Genomic DNA, 26,969 nt, shown 5'->3' with positions numbered 1-26,969 from the left:
ACTGAGAATTGAATCTCTTATTGGATGTGTCGGTTGTGAAGAGATATAGTATATACCCAGGAAACTGTTATTATCATCGTTCACTGCCCTGATTCACATTCACGGCTATACATTTAGAGAGACAGACAGACAGACAGACAGACAGACAGACAGGCACTTACCTTCCACTTCTTCGTCCTCATCGCTGTCATCATCAATGTCGATCTCTTCAGGGTTGTGTGTCTTCGTCATCTCCCCCAGCTCTTCATCTGTTGTGGTACTCCTGAACACAGTGCAGCACAAAAGTCACACCATGCAGCACACCACACAAAATACACCATGCAACACATCACACAAAATACACCATGCAGCACACCACACAAAATACACCATGCAACACATCACACAAAATACACCATGCAACACATCACACAAAATACACAATGCAGCACTCCACACACAACACAAAATACACCATGCAGCACACCACACAAAATACACCATGCAGCACACCACACGCAACACAAAATACACCATGCAGCACACCACACAAAATACACCATGCAGCACACCACACACAACACAAAATACACCATGCAGCACACCACACACAACACAAAATACACCATGCAGCACACCACACAGAACATAAAATACACCATGCAGCACACCACACAAAATACACCATGCAGCACACCACACACAACACAAAATACACCTTGCAACACACCACACCATGCAGCACACCACACAAGTCACACCATGCAACACACCACACAAAATACACCATGCAACACACCACACGCAACACAAAATACACCTTGCAACACACCACACACCACACCACACAAAAAACACCTTGCAACACACCACACCATACAGCACACCACACACACGTCACACCATGCAACACATCACACATAATACACCATGCAACACATCCCACGCAACACAAACTACACCATGCAACACACTCCACACACCATACCATGCAACACACCACACACAACACAATATACACCATGCAACACACCACACACAACACAAAATACACCTTGCAACACACCACACAAAATACACCTTGCAACATACCACACACAACACACAAAATACACCATGCAACACACTACACAAAATACACCAAGCAACACACCCCACACAACACAAAATGCAACACACCACACAACACACCTTGCAATGCGCCACACACAACACAAAATACACCTTGCAACACACCACACACAACACAAAATACACCATGCAACACACCACACACTATACACCAACATTTCATTCACAACTTTCCATTGGACATCAACTCTGAAAGTTTTGTTCTGCACTTCGGCAATATAAGATTCAGTGATGTACATTTTAGTCGGTCTCCGGTCTCTGACCGATCCAATTTCCCCAGGACCTATAGCTTTAACCCCAGCAGGACACAGGTCCGATTAACCTACAGAAGAAGTGGTCAAGGGTCCGATCGTTTTTGACAATGAAGCGGACATGCGGACTGTTCAATTTTCAAGAGGAAAGCTTGTTTCGGTTTTGCCAAGCGAAAGTAAACACTGCGTGAGGAAAGCTGGTTTCGGTTTTGCCAAGCGAAAGTATGCACTGCGTGTGACCAGTTTGTTGAGTGAACGAGGCACCATATGGAATCTGATTCTTTGAATTACAGGCATGGGAATTGAAAATTGTAAAAAAGGCGGAAAATTTATAACTGAAGACGCGAAGCGTCAAGTCGACGGCGCGAAGCGCCTAGCCTTACTAGGGGGGTCCGGGGGCATGCCCCCCCGGAAATTTTTTTTCTCCAAAGAACCCAGATGGTGCAATCTGGTGCCATCTGAGCTCCAAGTTTGCCATTAAATTCTGTTTTTAGAATCAGAGTTTTTAGTACAAAAATGTACCAAATTTTGCTTACATGTATTATATATGGTTTAAATTTGTAAAAAAATTTATCTGTTGAGACAAACAGGAAAATGTAACTTGTAACACAATCTGTGCAATCTGGTTTACTTTCAAACATAATAGTTCAATAACTGAGGCGGGCGGTAGCAGTGCGTGAACAAAGTACGGAAAGTTTTCGCGGGCTTTTGCGCAAAGGCCAAAGTAACCAGTGCTTTTTTTGTGTGCCTCCCCCCTTTATTTTTTCGGCGGACACTTTTGCATTTTCGGCGGAACAAAAAAAAAATTCGGCGGAAATCCGCCATTCGGCGGACAATTCCCATGCCTGGAATTAATTTATCCTCAAGTTGGATCAAGAAGAAAAAAAGAAAACCGAACCCATATGGTGCCTCGAGTGCATTCATTGGCTCAGCAATAAATCGTTTAAACCAATGGGAACCACCCGTGCATGTTCGCACATGCGCAAGGCATTACTTTTCGTCACAATATCCGGAAAAACCGTTGTGCGTTCGAACGAAAATAAAACGAAAGAGAAACGACATGGGTCCGAAAAAAAAGCTCAAAGCAGATAAAAATCAGCAGACATTGATGTCCATGCTGCGTTCGCCAGCCACTGTGGCTTCAGCTGAACCAACAACAACGTCAACCGAGAACGAACTCGTCGAAGTGGAGAGTGATGGTGAAAGTGCAACTGCAAGTACGTCGACGAGCACGAGAGAGACAACCCAAGTCAAAGAGTTGAAAGACATTGTCGACAGATGGGCAGTGAAAAAAAACCGACAACTGTTGAAATAACTTTGAAATGTGATTCAATCCTTTGAGTATCTAGTCATGACAGTCGCGGAAGGTGGAAGAATTTAAACTGAAAAATCTTTTTAAATGCGGTTTTACGAGTCGTGTTTTTGTCCTATTGAAATTGCAATCTCAGGACACTGTGTCCTATTGATTTTCAGTCTTCAGGACAATTGTCCTAAAGGCTGCTAGAAAAATGTACATCACTGAGATTGTTGATGGGATGTTGACAGACCATCTTTTTTGGAGGTCTTCGGGAAGCATATCATCTTCCGTTTCATCTTTACTGACTAAGGCACATCGATTTTGTCTTTTTTTTTTAAATCAAAAAGTAAGTGCAAAATCATGCACAGGGAGCCTGTTGTGAACTCAGTTTTAAAATTGCAAAAGTTCAGGGCTCCACAGCTCTATGGCAATCGAAGACAAGCGCAAAGTGTTCTCAGTCCGTCAAAGCTGGTTCAAGTTGTTATCTTCAGTGTTGAAAAACAGTGATTTGTTACCTACCAACATTGTTTTTGTGTTACCCAGTGTTATCAATGAAAAGTCGTGTAAATGATGACAATGTTTGACATTACCTAGAATATCATAAAGACTTGTCACCCAGGTCTGATTATCTCTGTTCATCATATATTTGTTTTCAACAATAATAGCACAAAGTACATCAAATATTTGTTTTGAACAATAATAGCACTAAGTACTGTGCACTGCTAGATACCCATCGCATGGTTACACTATCACTTCAAGGTGCATACAGTGGAATCCAGCTATAACAAACCTGGGTATAACGAAATCCCTCTTATAACAAACTGCCATTGATTTCCCAGCAGACAGCCTTCTATTTCTTACTTTCCGGCTACATCGAACCTTTTGAACTCATTTGCATAACGAACCCCTCTTTTAACAAACACGTTTTCATCGCCCCAGAGCCGCTTTGTCTCTAAAAGTCACAAGGCTACAACGATCTGCGTGTGAGGCGAGATCAAAGGCAGGTCCATTGTGATAGCTGGGTGGCCTTGTTGATAGACACTGACCTTCTTCCCAGGGGTCATTGACCCAGTTTTAGCTATGAGAGAGGAAACACGTACTTCCTGCACCCAGGTCAGTGACCGAGTTTAACCTATGGGGAGTTTAACCTATGGGGCGGTCTCTTTGATGTCTTGAGAGGAAACTTGGCCAGGGTAGTACATGCACCAGAACTGGTGGACACCATGAAATCGGAGATTGATCAGAATGTACATGTACATGCTTTTACACGACTTTTTAAATTTTACTTCTAAAATTGTGACAGTAAAGTGAACATTTGAACAATGCCTCTCTCTATGGATTATATAATGAACCTCACAGAGATTGTACTCTCCAAGGAAAGATCGATGGGACGATCATTTGAAGGTGAGTGGGAAAACTTGTCTTACGGCCATTTAGGGTTGAAAACTACAGCGAATTGCTGATATAACGAACTAAAATGTATCTCCCTTGAGATTCGTTGTACCCGGACTTCACTGTAATTGACTTGTGGATCTTCATTGGCTTCTAAATTAGCTGTTATACTTACAACATGAATCACCAGAAGCAAATCAACAGTACACAGACAGAAGAAAACAGGGGTTACTATTCATCATAGGAGTTATTTGTTGTTTTTGTGTGCCTTTTTTTACAATTTTTATTTTTATTTACTTTTCTCTTTTCTCTCTTCTTTCTTTATTTCTAGTTATTTGAGCCATCAGCCTTTTCTCAGAAAATTGAGTATCATACTCATAGTGTAGTTGAGGGCTGTGGGTACACACCTGACAAAAAGAAGCTTCTTTTCTGCGGCTGCCTTTTCCTGCATGGACTCCTCAGCCAGCTGTCTGGCCCTGGCTTCCAGCTGCTGCATGCTGGACTCCGCACCGCCCGCTGCACACAACACACGCCACAATTTAACACCACCCTTTCCTCTCACCACTAACCACAACAACGAGACCAAATGCTCCATCCACTCCCTTTCTCAAAATGTGGGGCTTGGGCATTCTGATAATCCTTGCTCCACGGCTATCGCCAGTTGTCTCTCTGACCGGACGCGACAGTCCTACGCGAATCTATCAAAACCAGAATACAGAGTGATCTCCCATATGTTGTTCACGAGCAGTGTTCGCGAGACGAAAATTATTGCAGATTGGCTGACTTCGACAGTGATCTCCGTTCTGTTCTTCACAGTTATGATAAAGACATCGTTCTAAGGTCAAAACATTAAGTCGAAATTTTGGGACTGCTGCCGGAAGGAGACCGTAATATATGGTTGCATCACTGTCAAAAAAATCGTCTGCTCCAGCGAGCGCCGAAACCAAACGGTTGATTATCACGTGACACTTATGCCATATTTAGAGTTGATTGCACAGTAAATACATCCACGAAAAATAGCTCGCTTTAAACTGTCTAAAATAAAAATTTAAAAATTACAAAACACCATGAAAAATCATTATCGACGATCGCAAATCTGCTTACATCCATAACACATTACAAAAAGTTCTAAATATGTAAAAAAAAAATCGGTTTCCTTGCCAGACAAGGAAACTCAAGGCATCCTGTCAGGGAGAGAATGAGCCGAACTCATTTTGACCTGAGGTCAGGATGGGGCTTGGAGTGGAGACAGCACTGCTGTCACGTTTTGTTTTTGTCATTGCAATGACCATATTTTATTAAAATCAACCAAACTTTCTGATGAGGATCACAAAACACTATTTGTGTGCAGAGTTTGAAGGGCCAAGTCACAAAAACTAATGACAAATAAAGTACACTTTAGTCCAGAAAATGTCAAATTGTTCTCATTTTTTGCAACTAAATGGCACCATTGGGACCTTGGAGGGCAAAGGAGGTCTTTCGAACTTATACAATGTATGTGAGTCAACAAAGGCTGTAAATTATCCAAGTTTCAAAGCTCTAACTTCCAAAACATCTAAGAAAACAAACATTTTTCATTTCCTTTTCTTACTCTGCTGTGCCCTTGAAATTTTACAAGGACAACCAATCCTGTCTGAAGGTAACATATATTAGAACTTGAAACTGTGTGAACGTTCAAAGCTATAGCTTAAAAGAAAGAGAAATTAAGAACTTTCCATTTTTTACCCGACCTTGACCACATTGTGACCTTGATTAGGGTCAACCAAACTTTAAGGTCATTGAGGCTAACAAATACATGAAATTCCAAGACTATCGCTTCATAAACGTTGAAGGAAAGGATAATTTTCCATTTATGAACCCAAACATCACCCCGCTGTGACCTAGAAATTTGACAAAGGTCTGGCAGATGTTTATCCTATTTGGAGGTCATTGCACCCTACATGTGCCTGAAGTTTTTAAGCTATAGCTTCAGAAACATCCAAAATAACCTCATCCTCAAGTTTTTTCATCGGCATTGCTGAATCCTAAGCCTATCTTGGTTACTCAGGTTAGTCATATAGTCATCATTTTTGACTGAATTAGTTTTGTAACTGTTATTCGTAACAATGATACACCATCAGTTCCAACTGCCACTTGAAATCCCTTTCTTGACTGTGATCTTATTAATACTTTGTGAGCAGAACAGAAACAGTTGTGTTTTCACATCATAAGCTGGACAATGAACATTCACATACCTGCCATTTCCTCTTTCTTCAGGGAGCTGGCTGCTATCATCTGTGCTGACATGAAGTTGACCTGTAGCATAATCATAAAGCATCCACTTCACAATGATGTACACATGGCTGACAGCATTTTACAACTAGATCCAATTTATTTTACTTGGTTCCAGTGTTAAAATTTGAAACAATACCTCTCGCACGCGGCGTGCGTGCGTGCATGTGTGTGTGTGCGTGCGTATGTGTGTGTATACAGTGTCCGTGCACATATGTGTGTGCGACAAGAGATCCTTGTGAAAACCAACTTGTTTGTGATATGACTAGCAAGATAATTGGAACCTCTAAAACTGCACAACACAAAGTAAGCATACCTGTGTGTTGTAAGTGGCCTGCACGCTGCGTTTGATGCGCAGCATTTCACGCACTGTATCCTCGTTGCCGTGGTTGATCTCAAACTCTTTCCAAGCATCCCAGAACTGTCCAGCAACCTGCACAACATGCGTCACAGTGACAGTGAAACAAGCTGGCAATCAAATCATAAACAGTGGTTGGAAGCATGCTGCATTAATGTGGTGCATACTGTTTTCAGCAGATTGACAAGACCGGATTTCTTCTATAGCAACCTGGTGCCATGACAAACCAGTCATAAAATAAGAAGGAAAGACAAGGCTACTGAAATAATATAAACAAGTTCATTTATAAAAGCAATGTACATGGGAAAAAAAGTAACATTAAAATAACAGCAAAATGACCAACATGAAGCTAACAAAATTGATGACTGTGTGTTTAATGTAATGGGCCTGATGGAAACAGGGGTGGTCAAGTGAGAAGACCCTTTTTACATTTAGTTAAGTTTTGACTAAATGTTTTAACGTAGAGGGGGGAATCGAGACGAGGGTCGTTGTGTATGTGTGTGTGTGTGTGTGTGTAAAGCGATTCAGAGTAAACTACTGGACCGATCTTTATGAAATTTTTCATGAGAGTTCCTGGGTATGATATCCCCAGAAGTATTTTTCATTTTTTTGGATAAATGTCTTTGATGACGTCATATCCGGCATTTTTGTAAAAGTTGAGGCGGCACTGTCACACCCTCATTTTTCAATCAAATTGATTGAAATTTTGGCCAAGCAATCTTCGACGAAGGCCGGACTTTGGTTTTGCATTTCAGCTTGGAGGCTTAAAAATTAATTAATGACTTTGGTCATTAAAAATCTGAAAATTGTAATTAAAATTAATTTTGTATAAAACGATTCAAAATTACGTTTATCGTATTTTTCATCATTTTCTGATTCCAAATACATATAAATATGTTATATTCGGATTAAAAACAAGCTCTGAAAATTAAAAATATAAAAATTAAGTAGATGTGCATCGCCAAGGCACTGCATACCCCAGCGAAAGACAAACTTCTCTCTTACTCTCTCTCTTTCTCTCTCTCAAACACACACACACACACACGAACACACACGCACACCCCCCCCCCCAAGTTACACTGACACGTACACACATACACACTCACTCACACGCACTCACTCACTCTCTCACACACACTTCATACACACAAAACACACCCCCATACGCACATATAGACAGACGGACATAAACACCTTTGCAAACAAACACACATACACACACACATACACTTACGCACACGCACAAACACACACCCACCCACTCTCTCTCTTTCTTTCTCTCTTATACAAACAGACACACACACACTGTGCATGCGCACGTACACACACACACACACACACACACACACACACACACATTGACTCACACAAATCTCATACACACAAAACACACACTCATACGCACATAGACCGGCACGGTTGGCCTAGTGGTAAGGCGTCCGCCCCGTGATCGGGAGGTCGTGGGTTCGAACCCCGGCCGGGTCATACCTAAGACTTTAAAATTGGCAATCTAGTGGCTGCTCCGCCTGGCGTCTGGCATTATGGGGTTAGTCGGCTGGGACTGGTTGGTCCGGTGTCAGAATAATGTGACTGGGTGAGACATGAAGCCTGTGCTGCGACTTCTGTCTTGTGTGTGGCGCACGTTATATATGTCAAAGCAGCACCACGGCCCTGAATGATATGGCCCTTCGTGGTCGGCTGGGCGTTAAGCAAACAAACAAACAAATACGCATGTGACGCTTTTGGACATTATACAGCACAGTACACGAGACTACTTTGCCGAGACTGGATCAGCTGGAGGACCGAGACTATAACCAGCTGCCATCTCGTCATAAAATATGACGTCATGACAAGAAGGCGACGTCATGACAAGAAGGCGTAACACTTTCCACCTTTTGATTTTGCTCGCATCGATACAAGTATTGTGAATATTGTAATATCGCCAAAGAAAGGCGATGCTTGTGTATGTGTGTTGGTTAGAACACAAGAAGATTCCTTGTGACTTTGGTCAAATAAAAGAATAGTAAATTGTACTGTGGTGTTTTGTTTTGACTGAATGAATGGAACTAGATTGTGAGTGGACCCTCACAAGTCAGTGCTCATCCAAAGAAAGAAGAAGTACCAACTGTCTTTTGGAACATTTGAGAACAAAAGGGCAGGCTCTTTTCTTGTGGGGGGCCGTAAACTCACGAACCTGTTTGAGGTAGGTTTACCTATTAACATCTATAGTAACAGATGCATCACACAACGATGTACCCGGAGGTCTTCGAGCGGCACGAATCCGTCGTCACATTCTAATAGAATTTGTAATTTCAATGCAGGTTTTGACCGGTGCAAATCTAGGCAGCCATCTTCATCATCATCATCCGTTGGTCAATTGAAGGCTGATGACTGTGTGAAATTGTGTGTGTATGTTTATTGTTTGGGAAAGTTAGGACCGCTGATATTAACATATGTTTCTCTTTGGTCCAGGTTCAATAACCAGTCTATAACCAGTTCAACTAACGTTCAACTGGTCGACGTTCGACGTTAAGAACAAGTTCAACCTTTCTCCCGGAGTCAAGCCCATCCTCGAGGCTTCTCCCTAGCCCCAACCCCTCCTTCATTCACCACATAAACATACTCCGGAAACTGGAGTCCTTCATCGTGACAGTTCAGCATCTTTTCCTCGCCGACGCCAGAGTGCATGGGTGCACGAGTCATTCCAGAGTGCAGATCGTCTCCGCCCAGGCCAGGCAGTTCAGAAGACACAGCGCATTTGCATGTGTGAGAGGGAGGTCCCTGCGGACTTCGAGAGGAAAGACTTAAACGCGCATTCATCGACGAGCAGTATACCTACCTCAGACTGCGTATACTAGCTCCACCTTACTTGAACGCTGAAACCATCCAAGCTCGCGCAGAGCACAGACGCTCTTGTACGGACCCATGCCTACTTGGTTGAGAAAGATAAGCAAAGAATAGTACTCAGTCACATCATATCCATCTGTTTTGGCATCATTAAATTGATACGTTTAACTTTCATCAGTCTTTGTTGACCATTCCTCATAGAGCTCCTTTCTACTATCATTCTCTCTTTCCTTTACACGTACACCCAAACACACATATAAGTTTAACCCGACTCATAACAGATCAACTAGAACCTAAAATAACGGCGATCACAGTCTGCCAGTAGTATAACCCCCTAGACTATATTACAGTGAGAGCCAGGGTTTGTCACAACGCACATAGACAGTCGAACACAAACACCTTTACAAACACCATATACACACTCATACACACACAAACATACACACAAACTCAGACACACACAAACATACACACAAACACATTCACACACACACACACACACACACACACACTCTCTCTCTCTCTCAAACACACACACACACACACACACACACGCACACACACACACACCCCAAGTCACACACACACCCATACACACACTCATTCACACGCACTCATTCACTCTCTCACAAAAACTTCATACACACAAAACACACACCCATACGCACATATGGACAGACGGACATACACACCTTTACAAACAAACACACATACACGCACACACATACACTTATGCCCACACACACACTCACACGAGTACAGACTCATGCACGCGTGCGCGCACACACACACACACACACCACACACATACGAGTACAGACTCATGCACGCGTGCGCCGCACGCACACACACACACACACATACACACACACACACACACACACACAGTAACGCTAACACATGTGCTCAAAATGAACACAAACACACACACTGCGCGAGAGAGAAAGACTACAGGGAGGCATGACGTCATGATGCAATAATTGACGTCAAAAATTTTGACCGTGACGTAATCTTCTCACGCGAGCTTTATCCATAGTCTTGAACAACCACACACAAATAGACTTGGAAAGTACAGAATTTCTACCCGTCCAAAGCGGCCTTGGGTGGCGTTTGCTGAAAAAATGGGGGCGACTATTGCACCCACCGTATTTTTGTTAGTATGGTCCCAATTTTTGGTGAACTTCCATCTCCAACTGTAGCACGTAGCCGGGCACAAAGAATCCTTCTTTATCATGTATTATCGGTGTGAACATTTCTCAAGTCGATTACAGTATGTGGGATACCTCCAGCTTCGCTGGGATTATGATTAAAATTAAATTTCCGAAATCGATTTAAAAACAATTTCATCTTATTCCTTGTCGGTTCCTGATTCCAAAAACATATAGATATGATATGTTTGGATTAAAAGCACGTTCAGAGAGTTAAAAAGAATAGAGATATAGAAAAGCGTGCTATCCTCCTCAGTGCAACCGTTACCGCGCTTTTCTGGATTGTTAATTTCACTGCCTTTGCCACGAGCGGTGGACAGACGATGCTACGAGTGTACGGTCTTGCGGAAAAAATGCAATGCGTTCAGTTTCATTCTGTGAGTTCGACTGAGCTTGACTAAATGTTGTATTTTCGCCTTACGCGACTTGTTCTCTTTTCTTTCTTTCATTGTTTGATTAAAACAACATTTTATATCTGTACTGTATTCTATTCCTTTTAAATTCAAAGTGAAAATTGTAAAACAGAAAAGAACACAGACCTATAGATTTTTGACTCTCAGCAAGTGCAAAGTAAAGGCAGGAAAAGCGGGGCTGGCAGAAACAGCACACAGAAGAGACTTACCCTGGGGTCTGCCATCTGTGAGCCGTGAGCGTAGATTGCTCGTGCACGGTCGATCTCACCCAGCTTTCGCTCCAGGTCTGCAAACCTCACACACATCTCCCTGTCATTGACAAAACATCACCTTGTTTTATCACCATCATCTACATTTGAGTCTTCATTATTGCTATGGTCATAAAGAGTCAGTGTAGCTGTGTATACTGAATGCTGCACTGCCTTCATCTAAGGAAAGTAATACATGAACCCCTAACAGCTTCCCAAGTACAGCTATCATACCTTACAAATGGACCTCACAGGGCATTACGCTTGAAGAGGCAGCTGTTCCCAAGAAACTTTATGAGACCTAGTCAAAATTTGAACATGTATGACATTTTTGTACCTTTACATGATTCCATAACGATTTTGTTTAACCTTTCCCTCTTTTTTTTCTGGTAGAATCAAGTGTCTAAAAAAAAGCCTGTTTTGCTCAACTAACAATGCACAACTACTTCTTCTCTCTCGCTTTTCTCCCCATTGTCATGCTTCAAAGACCCCTCAGTTACACAGAAAGGAGACAACAGCAGAATACAGGACGCCACTGTGACTGTGATTCCTTATCATCGAGTGAAATGAAGGACGCTTACCTGGCCTGTTCGTTGTGCAGCACCTCGACGGCTTTCTCGTAGATAGAACGTGTATGTGTGATGCCGTAGATCTCTGCTGCCCTCTTTATGTAGATGTTGTACATCTGCACAACAAACATGTGGTGAACAATTATTAAGGATGGTGCTTCAATTTACACAAAAAAAGAAAATAACACAAGCAATAAAACAACAAAACCAGAGAGAAAGTTGACAGCCCATCAACCTATAATTTGATTCCATATGAACAGTCCCACCAAAAAACGGTACACATAATAACAAAGCGCTGGTTAAGACCAAATGCGCAGTGCTCAGTAGAACACCACACACCTATGTGTAAAAATACAAAGACATGAAAATAACCAAACAATTGCCATAGATTAGTGTTACCAACACATGTATGTCACAAAGAAATGAAAATAACCATTGTGTACATGCTGGCAGCTCCTAGATAATTGAGCCTTTCATAATTTGAAGTGGAGCAAATAAGAAGTGGAGGAACCTACTTCATGTTGTTCTTCAGGCAAAACAGCCTTGGTGGCCCTGTCATACACACTCATGGCGTGTCGAGCCAAACCATGCTCCTCCTCCAACTTGGCATACAACAGGAAAATTGCTGCAATAAATCATACATTGACACAGTCATCATAAAGAAAGAGTAACACTAACATCTCCGTTTACCTCTAGGAATAGGTTTGAAATCAGGTAATTTGACTCCTAATCCTATGATTTGTTTAGAAGGGTGAGAGTCACAGTTCCCAAGCTTATAAAGATACAAAATCTTTTAGATCGAAGGCTCCCCTCCCGCTTTCCCCATAGCAATATGAAAACCCAACATAAGTGCCATGCATTCATGATAAAAGTTTAATTTGAGCAAACCTGGCATTCATCCATTTGGGGAGTTTGCTGGATGCGAGGATCAGTAGTAAGTAATGAAATAAAAAAAAGAAAGGAATAGCCAGTGATCTGATGTTGCACACAGGCATGGGAACTGAAAATTGTAAAAAAGGCTGAAAATTTATAACTGAAGACGCGAAGCGTCAAATCGGCGGCGCAAAGCGCCTAGCCTTACTAGGGGGGTCCGGGGGCTTGCCCCCCCGAAAAAAATTGTCTCCAAAGAACCCAGATGGTGCAATCTGGTTTCATCTAAGCTCCAAGTTTGCCATTAAATTCTGTTTTTAGAATCAGAGTTTTTTGTACCAATTTTTGCTTTTTTGAAGAAATAAAATATATACATGTATTATATGGTTTAAATTTGTTAAAAAATTGATCTGTTGAGACAAACAGAAAAATGTAACTTGTAACACAATCTGTGCAATCTGGTTTACTTTCAAACATAAAAGTTCAAGTAACTGAGGCGGGCGGTAGCAGTGCGTGAACAAAGTACGGAAAGTTTTTGTGGGCTTTTGCGCAAAGGCAAAAGTAACCGGAGCTTTTTTTGTGTGCCTCCCCCCTTTATTTTTTCGGCGGACACGTTTGCTTTTTCAGCGGAAAAAAAATAAAAATTGCATACCTTTGGCAAACTTGTCAGGGCAGCCATCCAGGCACTGTTCAAACAAATCTCTGGCTCTCTCCAGCTTGCTGCCTCCCTGCACACAGACAACACCCAGGCAATTCACTTTCCACTCAGCTGACTGAGGCAACACAGTCAAATAGAGAATACTACACGGCTTGCTGTGTCATATAAGATTTGCACGATTTCTTTTTAAAAATATTGAAATGCGTGTCTTTTGCTCCAAACATCCCACAGTCGAAGCGCCCAAACTGAAGACGCGTCTCATGGAACCTCAATCTCTTCCAAAGCCTTGTGAAATCGTTGACATCAATGCAAAAAGACGTCACTCTAGAAAGTAAAACGTGACGTGACATTCTCAGAATCCTTCCAGGGGAAACAGCAAGGTCAAAAGTGTTCCCAGAATGATGTCTGTCTCGGTGACTTTGTCTTCATGACCAGTGGAAAATTAGATCCCTGCCAGACTAGTTTGACACAACCTCATTTACATGATATACCAACTGGTGAGTGTATGGTTTTGTTATGTCATGAGGTCTCTCTCACATATGTAGGACAAGGCCACTTTCCACTCAGCTAACAAAGAAAACACAGTCGAGGTCACTTTCCACTCAGCTGAGACAACAGTCAAGGTCACTTTCCTCTCAGTTGACAGAGGCAACAGTCAAGGTCACTTTCCTCTCAGCTGACTGAGACAACACAGTTAAGGTCACTTTCCTCTCAGTTGACTGAGACAACACAGTCAAGGTCACTTTCCACTCAGCTGAGACAACAGTCAAGGTCACTTTCCTCTCAGCTGACTGAGACAACACAGTTAAGGTCACTTTCCTCTCAGTTGACTGAGACAACACAGTTAAGGTCACTTTCATCTCAGCTGAATGAGACAACACAGTCGAGGTCACTTTCCTCTCAGTTGACTGAGACAACACAGTCAAGGTCACTTTCCTCTCAGCTGACTGAGAAAACACAGTTAAGGTCACTTTCCTCTCAGCTGACTGAGACAACACAGTCAAGGTCACTTTCCTCTCAGCTGACTGAGACAACACAGTCAAGGTCACTTTCCTCTCAGCTGACTGAGACAACACAGTCAAGGTCACTTTCCTCTCAGCTAACTGAGACAACACAGTCAAGGTCACTTTCCTCTCAGCTAACTGAGACAACACAGTCAAGGTCACTTTCCACTCAGCTGACTTAGACAACACAGTTAAATAGAGAATACTACATGGCTTGCTATGTCAGATTTACACGAGGTGTTTTTTTTTAAATATTGAAATGCGACCGAAAGCTGTAACTGCACATTTCACACTATGACTCTCTTTTTTAGCAATATACAGGTTTTAATTCCCAACAAACAGCTGACAAATAAATAAAGAATTAATGTTACTCACATTCTCCTTTTTTGCATATGCTCATTTTACCAATAATATGAGATTGTCTAAAGATGCAATACAATGCATGACAGTGTCAGTAATGCAATAATACTCACATATCTTTGGATGAATTTGGTGAGGTATGTGTTCCAGATGTCAAAAACGTTTGGCCATTTGAAAAGAGCAATGCCCTTCTCATACGCCTGTGAACAAAACAGTAATAACCGTTATCAAAATATGGGCGCAAGGACATTTCATGCAATTTTTTGGTCAAAAGCGCCAATAACAAACACCACAACCAAACTCTACTCTTCTCTGAAAAACCACCGCTTCAAATATAAATTCAATTCATGGGTTATTATTTAACAGTGCAGTACCATTCCTAATGTCAGTTATTAATGATATTCCATTCAATTGAAAAAAATATTGAGATATAGGAGCTTTTTATTCAAAGGAGTCATCCAGGAATGGTATATATATATAATCTATACAAGTGTTTTTTTATGCAAGCTAAAATTACAACAGCAGGAACCCCGTATCTTTCATATTATGACATAGTTTCCGTCAAAGTGTGGCACGAAAACCTCGTAAGTTTAACTTGAGCGGGGTTTTTTGCCACTCACTTCAAAGAAATGAAGATACGAGTTTTCTTCTCAAGAACTTTTCTTCACTTTAGAAAGCAGTTGGAGCTACGATCTTTTATCACCACACAGGCAACATAATAAGAGAGCTTACTATTGTTTTAGTTCCAAAACCTCAAAAAATTGAGATAAGAGTTTTGTGAATTACAGGGACGATATGTTTTTTAAATTCTTGAGAAATTGTGGAATACGATGCAATCATTTTAAAATCTGTTAGTTAAAATTCGATTTTAATGACAACTTTAATGAGCAAACTAATCAATTAATTTTTACGCTGCTGAGCTGAAACTCAATTCCTTAGTCCGGACTTTGACGCAGATTGCTTGACCAAAATTTCAATCTATTTGATTGAAAAATGAGGGCGTGACAGTGCTGCCTCAACTTTCACAAAAAGACTGATATGACGTCATCAAAGACATTTATCGAAAAAATGAAAAAAACATCTGGGGATATCATACCCAGGAACTCTGTGAAATTTTACAAAGATAGGTCCAGCAGTTTTCTCTGAATCGTTCTACACACACACACACACACACACACACACACACACACACACACACACTCACACACACACACACACACACACACACACACACACTCACACACACACACACACACACACACACACCACCACCACCCTCGTCTCGATTCCCCGTCTATGTTCAAACATTTAGTCAAAACTTAACTAAATGTAAAAAAGAGTTTGCACAATAAACACAAAAAAGTAAAACTTAAAGCGGCACTCTAGGGCAGATATTGGAAAATTTCTAAGTAAATTTTCATTTGATTAATATACTTACCCAATTCTTATAAATGCATTGACTTCAGTCTCACATGCGAGATGTCGAAAAACCACTCAAATTACCTGCCCTTAGAAGGGTGGTAACCAAGCTAAAAAGAGATGCCATAGCCGTTGCTATGCACTGACCTTGCTCGGTTACCCCATAACACCCTGCGCACCACGTGAGCGCCAGCATCCGGAATAATCATTCGAGACTACTCAAAAGCAAAACTCACCTCGTCGAGTCAAGAATCTTAGAATGTCGTCTGCTTCAATGCGATCATGTTGGTTCATTTCGCAGTGTTGTTACTTCCTTCTACTGTTCGCTGCTGCTGGTTCATCTTTCTCTGATATTTCTTGCCACTATGCCGAACATTTTCAATGTTAGGGTTGTTCTCCGTAGCTCACAACTTTGAAAAATGCTGCTGAATCGGTGAAAAAGTCATTGCTTTGTTGACACCGGGGACTGATAATAGTTGTCTACTGAGCATGCGCAAAATGCCTTTGACCTACATATTTTTGCATATAATGAATTCCGGGGTTTCGGTTGGAACGGATTCTCTCTCTTTGTGCCTATCTCAACGGAAATTCCCCAACGGTGATGACGTCATCTTGAAGAGCGGAAATTTCAACACAGTGTTGAACAGCAAAGGGCCATGTCATGTGCGCACATTTACCAGCACGGAGTATCCAAAGTAGACAATATTTTTGATTTGTTTGATAAAACACAGACAAAAACAACAAAACATCGGTTTGAAAATGGTTTTATTTACATGAATACATGTCTAAAATGATAAAAGCAGATTATTGAATGCATTCCAGGATGTTCAAAGGTGTGAAAAAGGCAACAACCCCAAAAAGGTGTATGAGACCAAAAATAACTCATTTTGCCTACCCGGTCTCCCCTTAAACGCACGAAATGCACCAGATTTGAGAGGAGTTTTGCGCTTGGCATTTTCCAAATAAGGATATCCTACTATGAGTACTACGCTGGAATACTACAATGAATTTTCAAACGGCTACACTGGCTTCGTCTTTCCAGATCGAAAGGGGGTGTATTGTTGATATTTGTAGATAATAGACTCTGCATTTTAATGGTCAAATGGCGATTTCGGTATAAAAATGTAGACAAGGACCTTTAAGGTAAAAAAAAAATCCAAAAAATCCAAAATTCTTTCTGGGACGGAAATCCGTCAGGGACGGAAGAAATCCCACCCCTGCTGAACTGAAAAATCCGATGACCCCAGCGGAAACGGAGCCACTTCCTGTCTGCTTGATGCATAAGGATGTGAAAGTAAGCATCCATTAAATCCACCGAGGTCACCCAATCTCCCCGACGAAGAGCCTCCCTGACCGAAGCCGGGGTTTCCATTCGAAACTTGATCTTCCGAAGGAACTTGTTCAGCAATGAAAGATCGAGAACAGGTCTCCAGGGGCCTGAAGCCTTGGGGACTACGAACAGCCGTCCGTAGAATCCGGGAGGGGCAAGATCGACAATCTCCTCTATTGCCTTCTTGGCCAAAAGAGAAATGATCTCTGTCTCTATGACAGTCCTGGCCTCCCAACTGGCCGGGAAACGAAAGGGAGGAGGCTCCCTGGTCAAGGGAGCCTTGTCTTCCTCCCACAAAAGCCGGAATCCCGATCGCACCACCCCCACTATCCACTGGCTGTGCACTGACGCCTGCCAAGCAGATAGAGCCCTGGAGGGGTCCCCTGCCACAACAAGAGTGGGGGGTACAGGGGTGATGTGATCGGGAGCGTCTCATTGGGGGGAGGGCTTTCGCGCCCCCCCCCCCCCCCTTCCCTTTCCAAACGAAGATTTCTTCGGATAAAGAGCACCCTTAGACGGTGCCGCCTTATCCCCTTGTTCTTTAGGGCGAGAGGAGCTGTGCTGCTTCTTGTTCCTGAAAGGCTGAGAAGACTGAGACTGAGACTTTCCTTTAAAATCCCACAAGATGACTGTCTGTCTTTAGCCTCCTGAACTTCCTGCTGCCTTGCGTCAAGGGCCACTCTCCCAAGAACAGAGCCCTCAACGAAAGGAGAGGAACGAAGCGAGTCCACCGTAGACTGGTGTGAGAAACCTGCTTGAGAGAGAAGCAGATCACGCCGGGAAAAGACAGCATGAGCATACAGCTTTGCTGACATGCTCATCCTCTCAGAGTTCACCATCCCCAGAGCAGCAAGCAGTGTGGAGATGTCACTGGCTGAGGCATCCTCTCTGAGCCTAAAAGGCTCCAAAGACGCTGCAACCGCTCGTGTGAGAGCTCGAAGCAAAGTCTCAGCCATAGAAGCCAACTCAAGATCAAGCCTACCCATTTCCTCAAGTGAGGAGAGAGAAGAATCCGAGAACGAAACTCCCTCCTTTGCGGAGGGTTGTTTTGGCAACAAAGCAACCAACTCAGGCGGAATCGGAAATGTCGCCCTTGGCAAAGCAAAAGTCTGAACAAAGTTCCTAGACTTCACACTCCAGTCCAACTTTTTCTGCACTAATGGAGAAAAAGTAGTGGACTGTGCGCTCGAAGCCAGCCATGGGCTAGTAGAAGGAGGCGCTGGACCATGCGCATGCAACAAAGGAAAGAGAGTTGCGACATGTGATAAGCCATGGCTGGAGATTCCACAAAACGAAACGATTGTCCACAGCAGAAGGGGGAAAAGAGACACCCTGGCCTGAATCCACCACCCCCTCCGGGAAATAATTCGCTGCCACTGAAGCCGCTCTCCTCATAGCTTGTCTAAACCCAATAGGCAAGACTACAAACTCCTCTTCTTCCACAGAAGAATCCGAGTCCCCACCATCCAATGTGTCGCCACACAAAGGAGGGGAGACAGGAGAATCAAAAGCGTGCTCCGACCCCGCTTGCCAACCACCACCACCCCCTTGCCCCAAAGGGGTAAGACGGAGTGTGAGACGTGACCGTAAACGGCCGCCCCCACCCGTCAACTTGCTGTAGTCCTGTAGCCCCACCACCCCAACTGGGGAGGGGGCGGCTGCTAGCAGAGAACAATAGCGGTACAGACTGAGACGCCAGTCCGACAGCGCCCATCCGATCCTGCCCGTAGGGCGGGAAAGGGTGGGTCGCTACCCCAGCCCCCACCCAATCCCGCCCCGAGGGTGGGAAAGGGTGGGCCGCTGACACAGCCCCCTGCCCCCAATGAGGCAGAGTGGGAACAAGCCCAGGCTGTGACTTACCATGCCCTCCCTCTCCCACACGGTAAGAGGGCTGACTTCCTGACTCAGCTGTGCTAGAAGCAAGGTGAGCGGGAAGAGACAGACAGGGGGCAGACCCCCTCTCCGTAGTGTTCAAGAGCAACCGCCGCACCACCAGAGGCAGTGAGGGTTGAACTGAACAGGTCAGGTGCACCAGGCCAGTGCGAAGAAGGAATGGCAGCGCGGCCACCCCCACCATCAGTCGAAGTCGCAGACGACGACAACCCCAGCCGAGCTAGGGAGGAAGGATCCCCTACCGCCGGTGGCAGAGGGGGGACCCCAGAACGGGACGCGAACTGCTGCGAAATAAATTCAAACAATTCAGTCTTTAAGGAGCCTAAGGCTGAAGGCCCAGGCTGATTAACCCCATCAGGGGAAGCGAGCTGAGGAGGACCTGAAACCGCCCTTGGAGGGATAGGAACATCAAAAGAAGTGCTATTCAACGGATCTTGGACCCGCATGATAGGCAAATCCACGTTCTTAGGTTTACTCTTAGGTTTAGCTTTCTTAACCGGGCTAAGAGCCTTGTCTCCTTCCAGTCTCGCGCTAAGTTTAGCTTTGTTGTCGGCCATTTTAAAACCGACGAAAAACAGTCACCCAGAACGAAAAATTCTGCGTGCCTGTTCAAAACAAAAAGCTATCAACCAAACAAAAACAGAAAGATCTCACCAAAAGGTAGATGGACAGGTAGACCCACAAGAAACAGCTAGTCTCACGGACAAGCCGGCATGCGAAGGCCAAAAGTGAGTGACAAAAATCGACACGTCCACCGTGTGCTGTCGAAAGTCTCGAATGATTATTCCGGATGCTGGCGCTCACGTGGTGCGCAGGGTGTTGTGGGTAACCGAGCAAGGTCAGTGCATAGCAACGGCTATGGCGTCTCTTTTTAGCTTGGTTACCACCCTTCTAAGGGCAGGTAATTTGAGTGGTTTTTCGACATCTAGCATGTGAGACTGAAGTCAATGCATTTATGAGAATTGGAGTAAGAATATGTAATTTAATTAAAAAATATATGACACGGGTTGAACAGCGAACAGGGACACAATACCTTGAAGGCTTCTTCAAAATAGTTGTTTTCCTCCAGGAACATGCCGTAGTTCATGATGATCTGTGGTGTGGCAATGCGCAGATCCAAGATACGATCATACACAGCTTTGCATGACTGCAACACAAACCAGACATCATTACTCTATCTCCTCCTTGGAAGAGGTCTCTGAGCAGAGACTGACAACTGTAGAGACTGACAGAACCAAAGATCCCTTTACAACTGGAATTCAATTTCCTTAGTACATTTTTTCAGATTACCCAAATTCAACCAAGAGTTACTGAAAAGGCTAGGGCCATGACATGGCTAAAATCAAAAGGCATGGGTGAGTTCTGACCTTAAATGTGCCAAAGCTCTCCTCCAGGTCAGCGTACAGGGACCACACCTTCAGGGACTTGTGAACACGAGCCTGCACTGTCTCCGTCTGCACAAAAAGCATTTGTCATGGAAGTCAGATGAGTAAATAAAAAACCTATTCATCTAAAGCTCAGACACAAACTGACCAGTTTCAGAACATATCAACTGTTTCTCATTGAGCAAAAAAGCATCATTCTGGCTACCAACACACACACACACACACACACACCAACCCCACCTTATCTGATACTCGAGCCAGTGATATATGGTGTGATGAATATCAACAACGAGCATGATGCAAATGAGAGGGCACTGACAGTAGTAGGGTCATTCCCGACAGTTGTGTACCAGTAAAAACCATAATACGCGGGTGATATTTCTTTATTTCACTGAGACATTTCAACCATACAAATTGATTTCGTTAATAAACACTGGTTCCAAATATACCCTTGGCCTGCAGAGAAAGAAGTACTTGCACATTTTGATTGTCTACGTTCAATACATTAGGCAAAAACAAAAAACAGGTGTGGTTACGGTAACATAGCCAAAAAAAATAGGGTAGGAAGGTAGGCAATCACTTTTTTTTTTTTAACTTTTTTTTCTAATGTGTACAAATTAAACCTACTTGACAGGGAAATAAGTGTGCGACACGAGCGCTTTCGCTTTCATTGCGTTTTCTGCACTCGTTTTCTTGTTTTTTTGCAGACCTGTTTACCCTAAACCCGAGGCAAGAGTACTTTCCCAAAAAGTTGAGTGTATTTTTCAAAAAGTTGGTGTACTTTGCAAGCAAAGCCATATGGGCTAGGGAAAATGTACGCGTGGGTGAAAACGTGTTTGTGTAAGAATAGCATGTCTTATGAACACCTTCAGAATTTAACTCCTTCCAATACAACAGGGATAAAACAATTTTATTTACCTGTCAGTTTATAGCATTCAAACAGATTGATAATGAAAAGATGAAGTTCGTGAAATAACATCTGCGGTTGACATTGGCAAGTTCAGTTTTACAATCATCTCAGAAAACATTGCTTCAGCACGGACTACAGCATTTTCTTCTGGCAGGATTTGCTTTGCGGGAATGAACTTCATAATTCCTTGGCAGCTTTCAGCGAATTTCTTTGCAGCAACCTTGTCCAGGTGAGTTTTGGAACTGCAGTGTCGTTAAATGTCATACAAGTTTCCCAGCATGGGCAACGGAGAAATCTGATTTACAATACTTGCAGTGTGCATGACTTTTTCCCATAGTAGACTCCACAATTCCTGGCTCTTTCTTATATTTCTCCAAGAAAATCTGCTGTTTCTGCTGTTTAGACTTGGTACAGTCATCCGAAACTGGCACATTTTACCGCTTCATTTTGCCACAATTGTCCAGACGATCGCACGGGCCAACAACTGAACAAGGTTTCCACAGCTGAAGACTCGCCGTCATGGTTATCTCCCTTTGACCGAAACCGGTATCAATTGTACCATCCCGTAATCAGCACACCAACACCGGAAAACGTATTCTAGACTTTTTCTTATGCGTATTTTGTGCGTGTGTCGCGTATTTGCGTACCGATAATAATTTGGCGTACAAAATACGTATGCCCAAATCGTACTGGTAAACAGGTCTGGTTTTGTTTGTTGACAAATGTAATAAAAAGTTATAGGGTCGGCCCCTAAAAATAGGGTAGGTCGGGTTACCGTAACCACACCTTTTTTTTTTTTTTAGGCCTTATAAGCATTTCAAAACATATGAAACACTGACACTGAAACCTTTCGAATCTCAACCCAAGGGCCCTGATGTAGACTCCAGATCATTCCAAAACTGTGACACTCACCTCATCATGGTAAGCCACTTTTCGTGGTGGAGGAGTCGTCGCTTTCTGCATCAACTTCAGGGCTTCTTCGCTGTTTCTGAAAAACAACATTCATTGTCATCATTTTCACGAGTTTTCATTCACAAACATCTGGGAAATAAATCTCATGTTCCCCATGCAATAACTCAAGGTGGTGAATGTGTTTGAGCTTTCAGGTGAAACGTGGATTGTCAAAGTAAAAGCCAATCAGGCTGATTGTTTGATGTGTGGAACCATCGCGGCTTTGGATTTGTGTTTCCGAGGACAACGATTGTAAGCATTCACTCTCAAAGACCTAATTCCACTTCTCGTAGTTTACCGAAACTACGTGATTTGTGAGATGCGCACACCGCCGGAAACACGCCATTCCCGTACGACTTCCGGCCGCCATAGCAGCTTCTCCAAAACCGGTCTTACTTTATCAAGTTAATCCTTCCTTTTATGGTCCTTTTTTCCTAACTTGACTGATTTATTCCTTCGGTTAACCATTGTTTTGACCTGCGGTAAGTGTATTTTCCTTATTTGTTGTCGCAAATGCTTAGAATTTGTTCGAACAATGGACAGCACTGAATCAGTGCTCTAAGTCCAAATCCACACGGATGAAGTGGATCAATTGTTAGACTTGCCTTGTTCAAGTCAAAAGGACAAACATGTGTCAAACGAAAAAGAAGGGAAGAAAAAGAATAAGAAAAAACCTCGGTTAGAGGCAGTGACCATTCCAATCAGCGATTGGAATAAATGAAAAAAAAACCCGACCGTATCCTAGCGCTGCTAGGTCAAGGACAAGGCCAGACCGAAGGCGAATCGCCTGATGATCATGGTTCGAAGATGACACAAAGACAAAAGCGAAAAGCAGAGTCACAAGAGTCTGGAGACGAATCTGATTCGTTTGAAGATTATGATGATCAAATAGAATCGATGATCAGAGTGAACGAAGGTGAAACTTGTGGTCAAACTTGTGGCACTAGTAATTCTGACACTGAAATGGCAGAAATAGAACCACTGCTGGCCTGTCCCAAGAAATTTCTCAATCACCCTTCTCTTCCTGCCTCTCTCACTGTCAACGAACTACCTATCTCTTTCTCTCCGTCTGTCCGCAGCCTTGGCGTCACTCTCGATCCAACTCTCTCTTTCCAAAAACACATCTCTAACATCTGCAAGTCCGCCTATCTAGAGCTGCGCAAGATTAGTTCAGTCCGTCACTACCTCACCACTGATGCAACCAAAACGTTAGTGTGTTCTTTAGTCCTCTCAAAGATAGATTATTGCAATTCTCTTCTGGCCGGTCTCCCTAAGTACCTTTTAGATAGACTTCAAAGGATCCAAAATAACGCTGCCCGCCTGGTCTTCAAATCTTCCAAGTATGAACACGCCACACCCCTTCTTCACTCTCTACACTGGCTGCCTATCACTAAAAGGATCGAATACAAACTCTCCTCTCTTTCTTTTGCCGTCGTTTCTGGTTCTGCCCCAGAATACTTCTCAGAACTCCTCAATCTCTACACCCCCTCTCGTCAGCTTCGCTCCGCCGCCGACACTCGACTCTTCCGACTCCCCACAGTGCAAACAAAGACATGTGGCGAGAGGTCCTTCGCCTATCAAGCCCCTGTGACCTGGAATAGATTACCTCTGCCTCTCAGACACACAGATTCTCTCACTACATTCAAGACAAATCTCAAAACACACCTCTTTCAGCGCAAGTGATTTTCCCTCCAGCATCTCCCCACCCACCCCATCCCGCCCCACCTCAATCCCTACCTAGTGCCTAAAATAACGTGTATATATATTTTCTGCGCTTTGTGTCAGCACTGTTTGTGTGTGTGTAAATAGTATTGTTGACACGTTTTTATACAGTAGCCTTATGTGGTTCTTGTGCCTAGGCTGTGTATTGGATTGTCATTGTATGCCTGCATCATTAGTTGTCAGTAATTATTACATGTGCTGATTGTTCTCTTTGCCTGCGCGCGTATAGTATGTTGGTTATGATTGGTCATAGTATGTTTGTTTATGTTTGGTCGTTATCTTTGCCTGTGCGTGTATTGTATGTTTGGTCGTTTTCTTTGCCTGTGCATGTATAGTTTGTTGGTTATGTTTGGTCGGTTTCTTTGCCTGTGCGTGTATAGTATGCTTGGTCGATGTATGTATTGTAAAGCGCTAAGAGTAGACATTTTTCTAGAATAGCGCTATAAAAGTTTGCATTATTATTATTATTATTAAATAGAACAAGAGTTCGACAATGCTGAAAAGCTTGCACCAGAAATACCGGAAGGTATCGCGAAGCTGGTTGATGAGACCATGGCAAAAGGTCAAATTTCAGAAGAAACAAGAAGGGCAAAGCCCATACACTCACATGCTTGACCTTTACATGACCTTGACCTTCAGCTAAACCTAGCAATGACATCATACACTAAGAACTGCTTTACACATTTTTCCAACCAAAATACATGTGACCTTGATCCAAGGTCAAGGTCATCCAAGGTCATGCAACACAAAGCTGTTAATTCAAGACATAGGAAGTACAATGGTGCTTATTGGCTCTTTCTACCATGAGATATGGTCACTTTTAGTGGTTCACTACCTTATTTTGGTCACATTTCATAAGGGTCAAAGTGACCTTGACCTTGATCATATGTGACCAAATGTGTCTCATGATGAAAGCATAACATGTGCCCCACATAATTTTTAAGTTTGAAACAGTTATCTTCCATAGTTCAGGGTCAAGGTCACTTGAAAATATGTATACAATCCAACTTTGAAGAGCTCCTGTGACCTTGACCTTGAAGCAAGGTAAACCAAACTGGTATCAAAAGATGGGGCTTACTTTGCCCTATATATCATATATAGGTGAGGTATTAAATCTCAAAAACTTCAGAGAAAATGTGAAAAATGTGAAAAATAGCTGTTTTTTAGACAACATTTATGGCCCCTGCGACCTTGACCTTGAAGCAAGGTCAAGATGCTATGTATGTTTTTTGGGGCCTTGTCATCATACACCATCTTGCCAAATTTGGTACTGATAGACTGAATAGTGTCCAAGAAATATCCAACGTTAAAGTTTTCCGGACGGACGGACGGACGGACGCCGGGACAGACGGACGGACGGACGGACGACTCGGGTGAGTACATAGACTCACTTTTGCTTCGCATGTGAGTCAATAAAAGCAGAATGCAGGAAATACCTCAAATTCATGTGGAGAAACAAACTTTATCAGTATACCTGCTTCCCAAATGGACTAAGTAACTGCCCTCGTTATTTCACAAAGTTAATGAAACCAGTCTATGCCACACTCAGATCACAGGGATATTTATCCACTTCCTTTATTGATGATAGTTATCTGCAAGGTAATTCTTTTGAAGAGTGTGCAGAGAATGTGTCAAAGACAGTGAAATTACTCGATTCACTGGGATTTATTATCCACACAGAGAAATCAGTCCTCAAACCCTGCAAGAAACTGAGGTACTTGGGGTTTCTTTTAAACTCTGAAGATATGACAGTTACTTTACCCCTGGAAAGAAAGCAAAAAGTTGTGCTCGCATGTTCAGAACTCAAAAGAAAGAAGAGGGTGACCATAAGAGAACTGGCACAAGTTATAGGCCAGTTGGTAGCAACTTTTCCAGCTGTTCAGTGGGGCCCACTGTTTTATAGGAGTTTAGACAGACAGAAATCCACATCGTTAAAATTTTCTGCAGGAAATTTTGAATCGCTGACAAGCTTGACAGATAAGACAACAGAAGAACTAGACTGGTGGATTGAAAATTTAGATTCATCTTTTTTTCCCCATTGAAAAAAAAAACTAATCCTGAAGTTGAAATCCAGCAAGGATGCTGCAAATTTAGGTGGTTTGGGGAGCTGTTTGTGGTCAAATTAAGACTGGAGGGCGATGGTCCAAAACAGAAATGAATTTGCACATCAATGTTCTAGAAATGATGGCAATTTTGTACGCTTTGAAAAGTTTCAAAGAAATGATCACAGGAAAACATGTAAAAGTCTCGACAGACAACACATGTGCAGTCTCCTATATATCCAATATGGGAGGATCGCGTTCTCCAGATTGCAATAACGTTGCAAAACAAATTTGGATGTGGTGCAAGGAAAATGGTATTTGGATATCAATTTCACATATCCCAGGAATACTGAATACAGAAGCTGACGTTTTGTCAAGACAATTCAATGATCGTACTGAGTGGAAATTGAATCATGATATTTTCTGCAAATTAAAAGATCGTCTGCTGAAGCCAGACATCG

General features: G+C 42.9%; 2 protein-coding genes across 2 annotated transcripts in view; one reads left to right on the top strand and one right to left on the bottom strand.

The window, feature by feature from the left end:
• Positions 1 to 9,698, top strand: part of LOC138949184 (uncharacterized HTH-type transcriptional regulator YisV-like) — a 37,280-nt gene extending 27,582 nt beyond the window's left edge. Inside the window, exon 10 of the mRNA XM_070320961.1 lies at positions 9,152 to 9,698. Coding sequence (XP_070177062.1) covers positions 9,152 to 9,212 — 61 coding nt within the window. The 3' untranslated portion in view covers positions 9,213 to 9,698. The remainder of the gene's footprint in view (positions 1 to 9,151) is intronic.
• The window catches only part of LOC138949177 (pre-mRNA-splicing factor SYF1-like), a 62,807-nt gene that overhangs the window by 4,033 nt on the left and 31,805 nt on the right, over positions 1 to 26,969 (bottom strand). Inside the window, exons 12-23 of the mRNA XM_070320949.1 lie at positions 22,706 to 22,781; positions 20,866 to 20,952; positions 20,532 to 20,645; positions 14,970 to 15,056; positions 13,487 to 13,562; positions 12,480 to 12,589; positions 11,977 to 12,080; positions 11,357 to 11,456; positions 6,638 to 6,754; positions 6,285 to 6,345; positions 4,458 to 4,566; positions 162 to 262 (exon numbers count right to left, since the gene is read on the bottom strand). Of these exons, the coding sequence (XP_070177050.1) occupies positions 162 to 262; positions 4,458 to 4,566; positions 6,285 to 6,345; positions 6,638 to 6,754; positions 11,357 to 11,456; positions 11,977 to 12,080; positions 12,480 to 12,589; positions 13,487 to 13,562; positions 14,970 to 15,056; positions 20,532 to 20,645; positions 20,866 to 20,952; positions 22,706 to 22,781 (1,142 nt within the window). The remainder of the gene's footprint in view (positions 1 to 161; positions 263 to 4,457; positions 4,567 to 6,284; positions 6,346 to 6,637; positions 6,755 to 11,356; positions 11,457 to 11,976; positions 12,081 to 12,479; positions 12,590 to 13,486; positions 13,563 to 14,969; positions 15,057 to 20,531; positions 20,646 to 20,865; positions 20,953 to 22,705; positions 22,782 to 26,969) is intronic.

Source organism: Littorina saxatilis, linkage group LG15 (assembly GCF_037325665.1).
Source record: "Littorina saxatilis isolate snail1 linkage group LG15, US_GU_Lsax_2.0, whole genome shotgun sequence".
Taxonomy (NCBI): Eukaryota; Metazoa; Mollusca; class Gastropoda; order Littorinimorpha; family Littorinidae; genus Littorina; species Littorina saxatilis.
The sequence above is the reverse complement of the archived record's forward strand: the minus strand, read 5'-3'. Positions and strand labels throughout refer to the sequence as shown.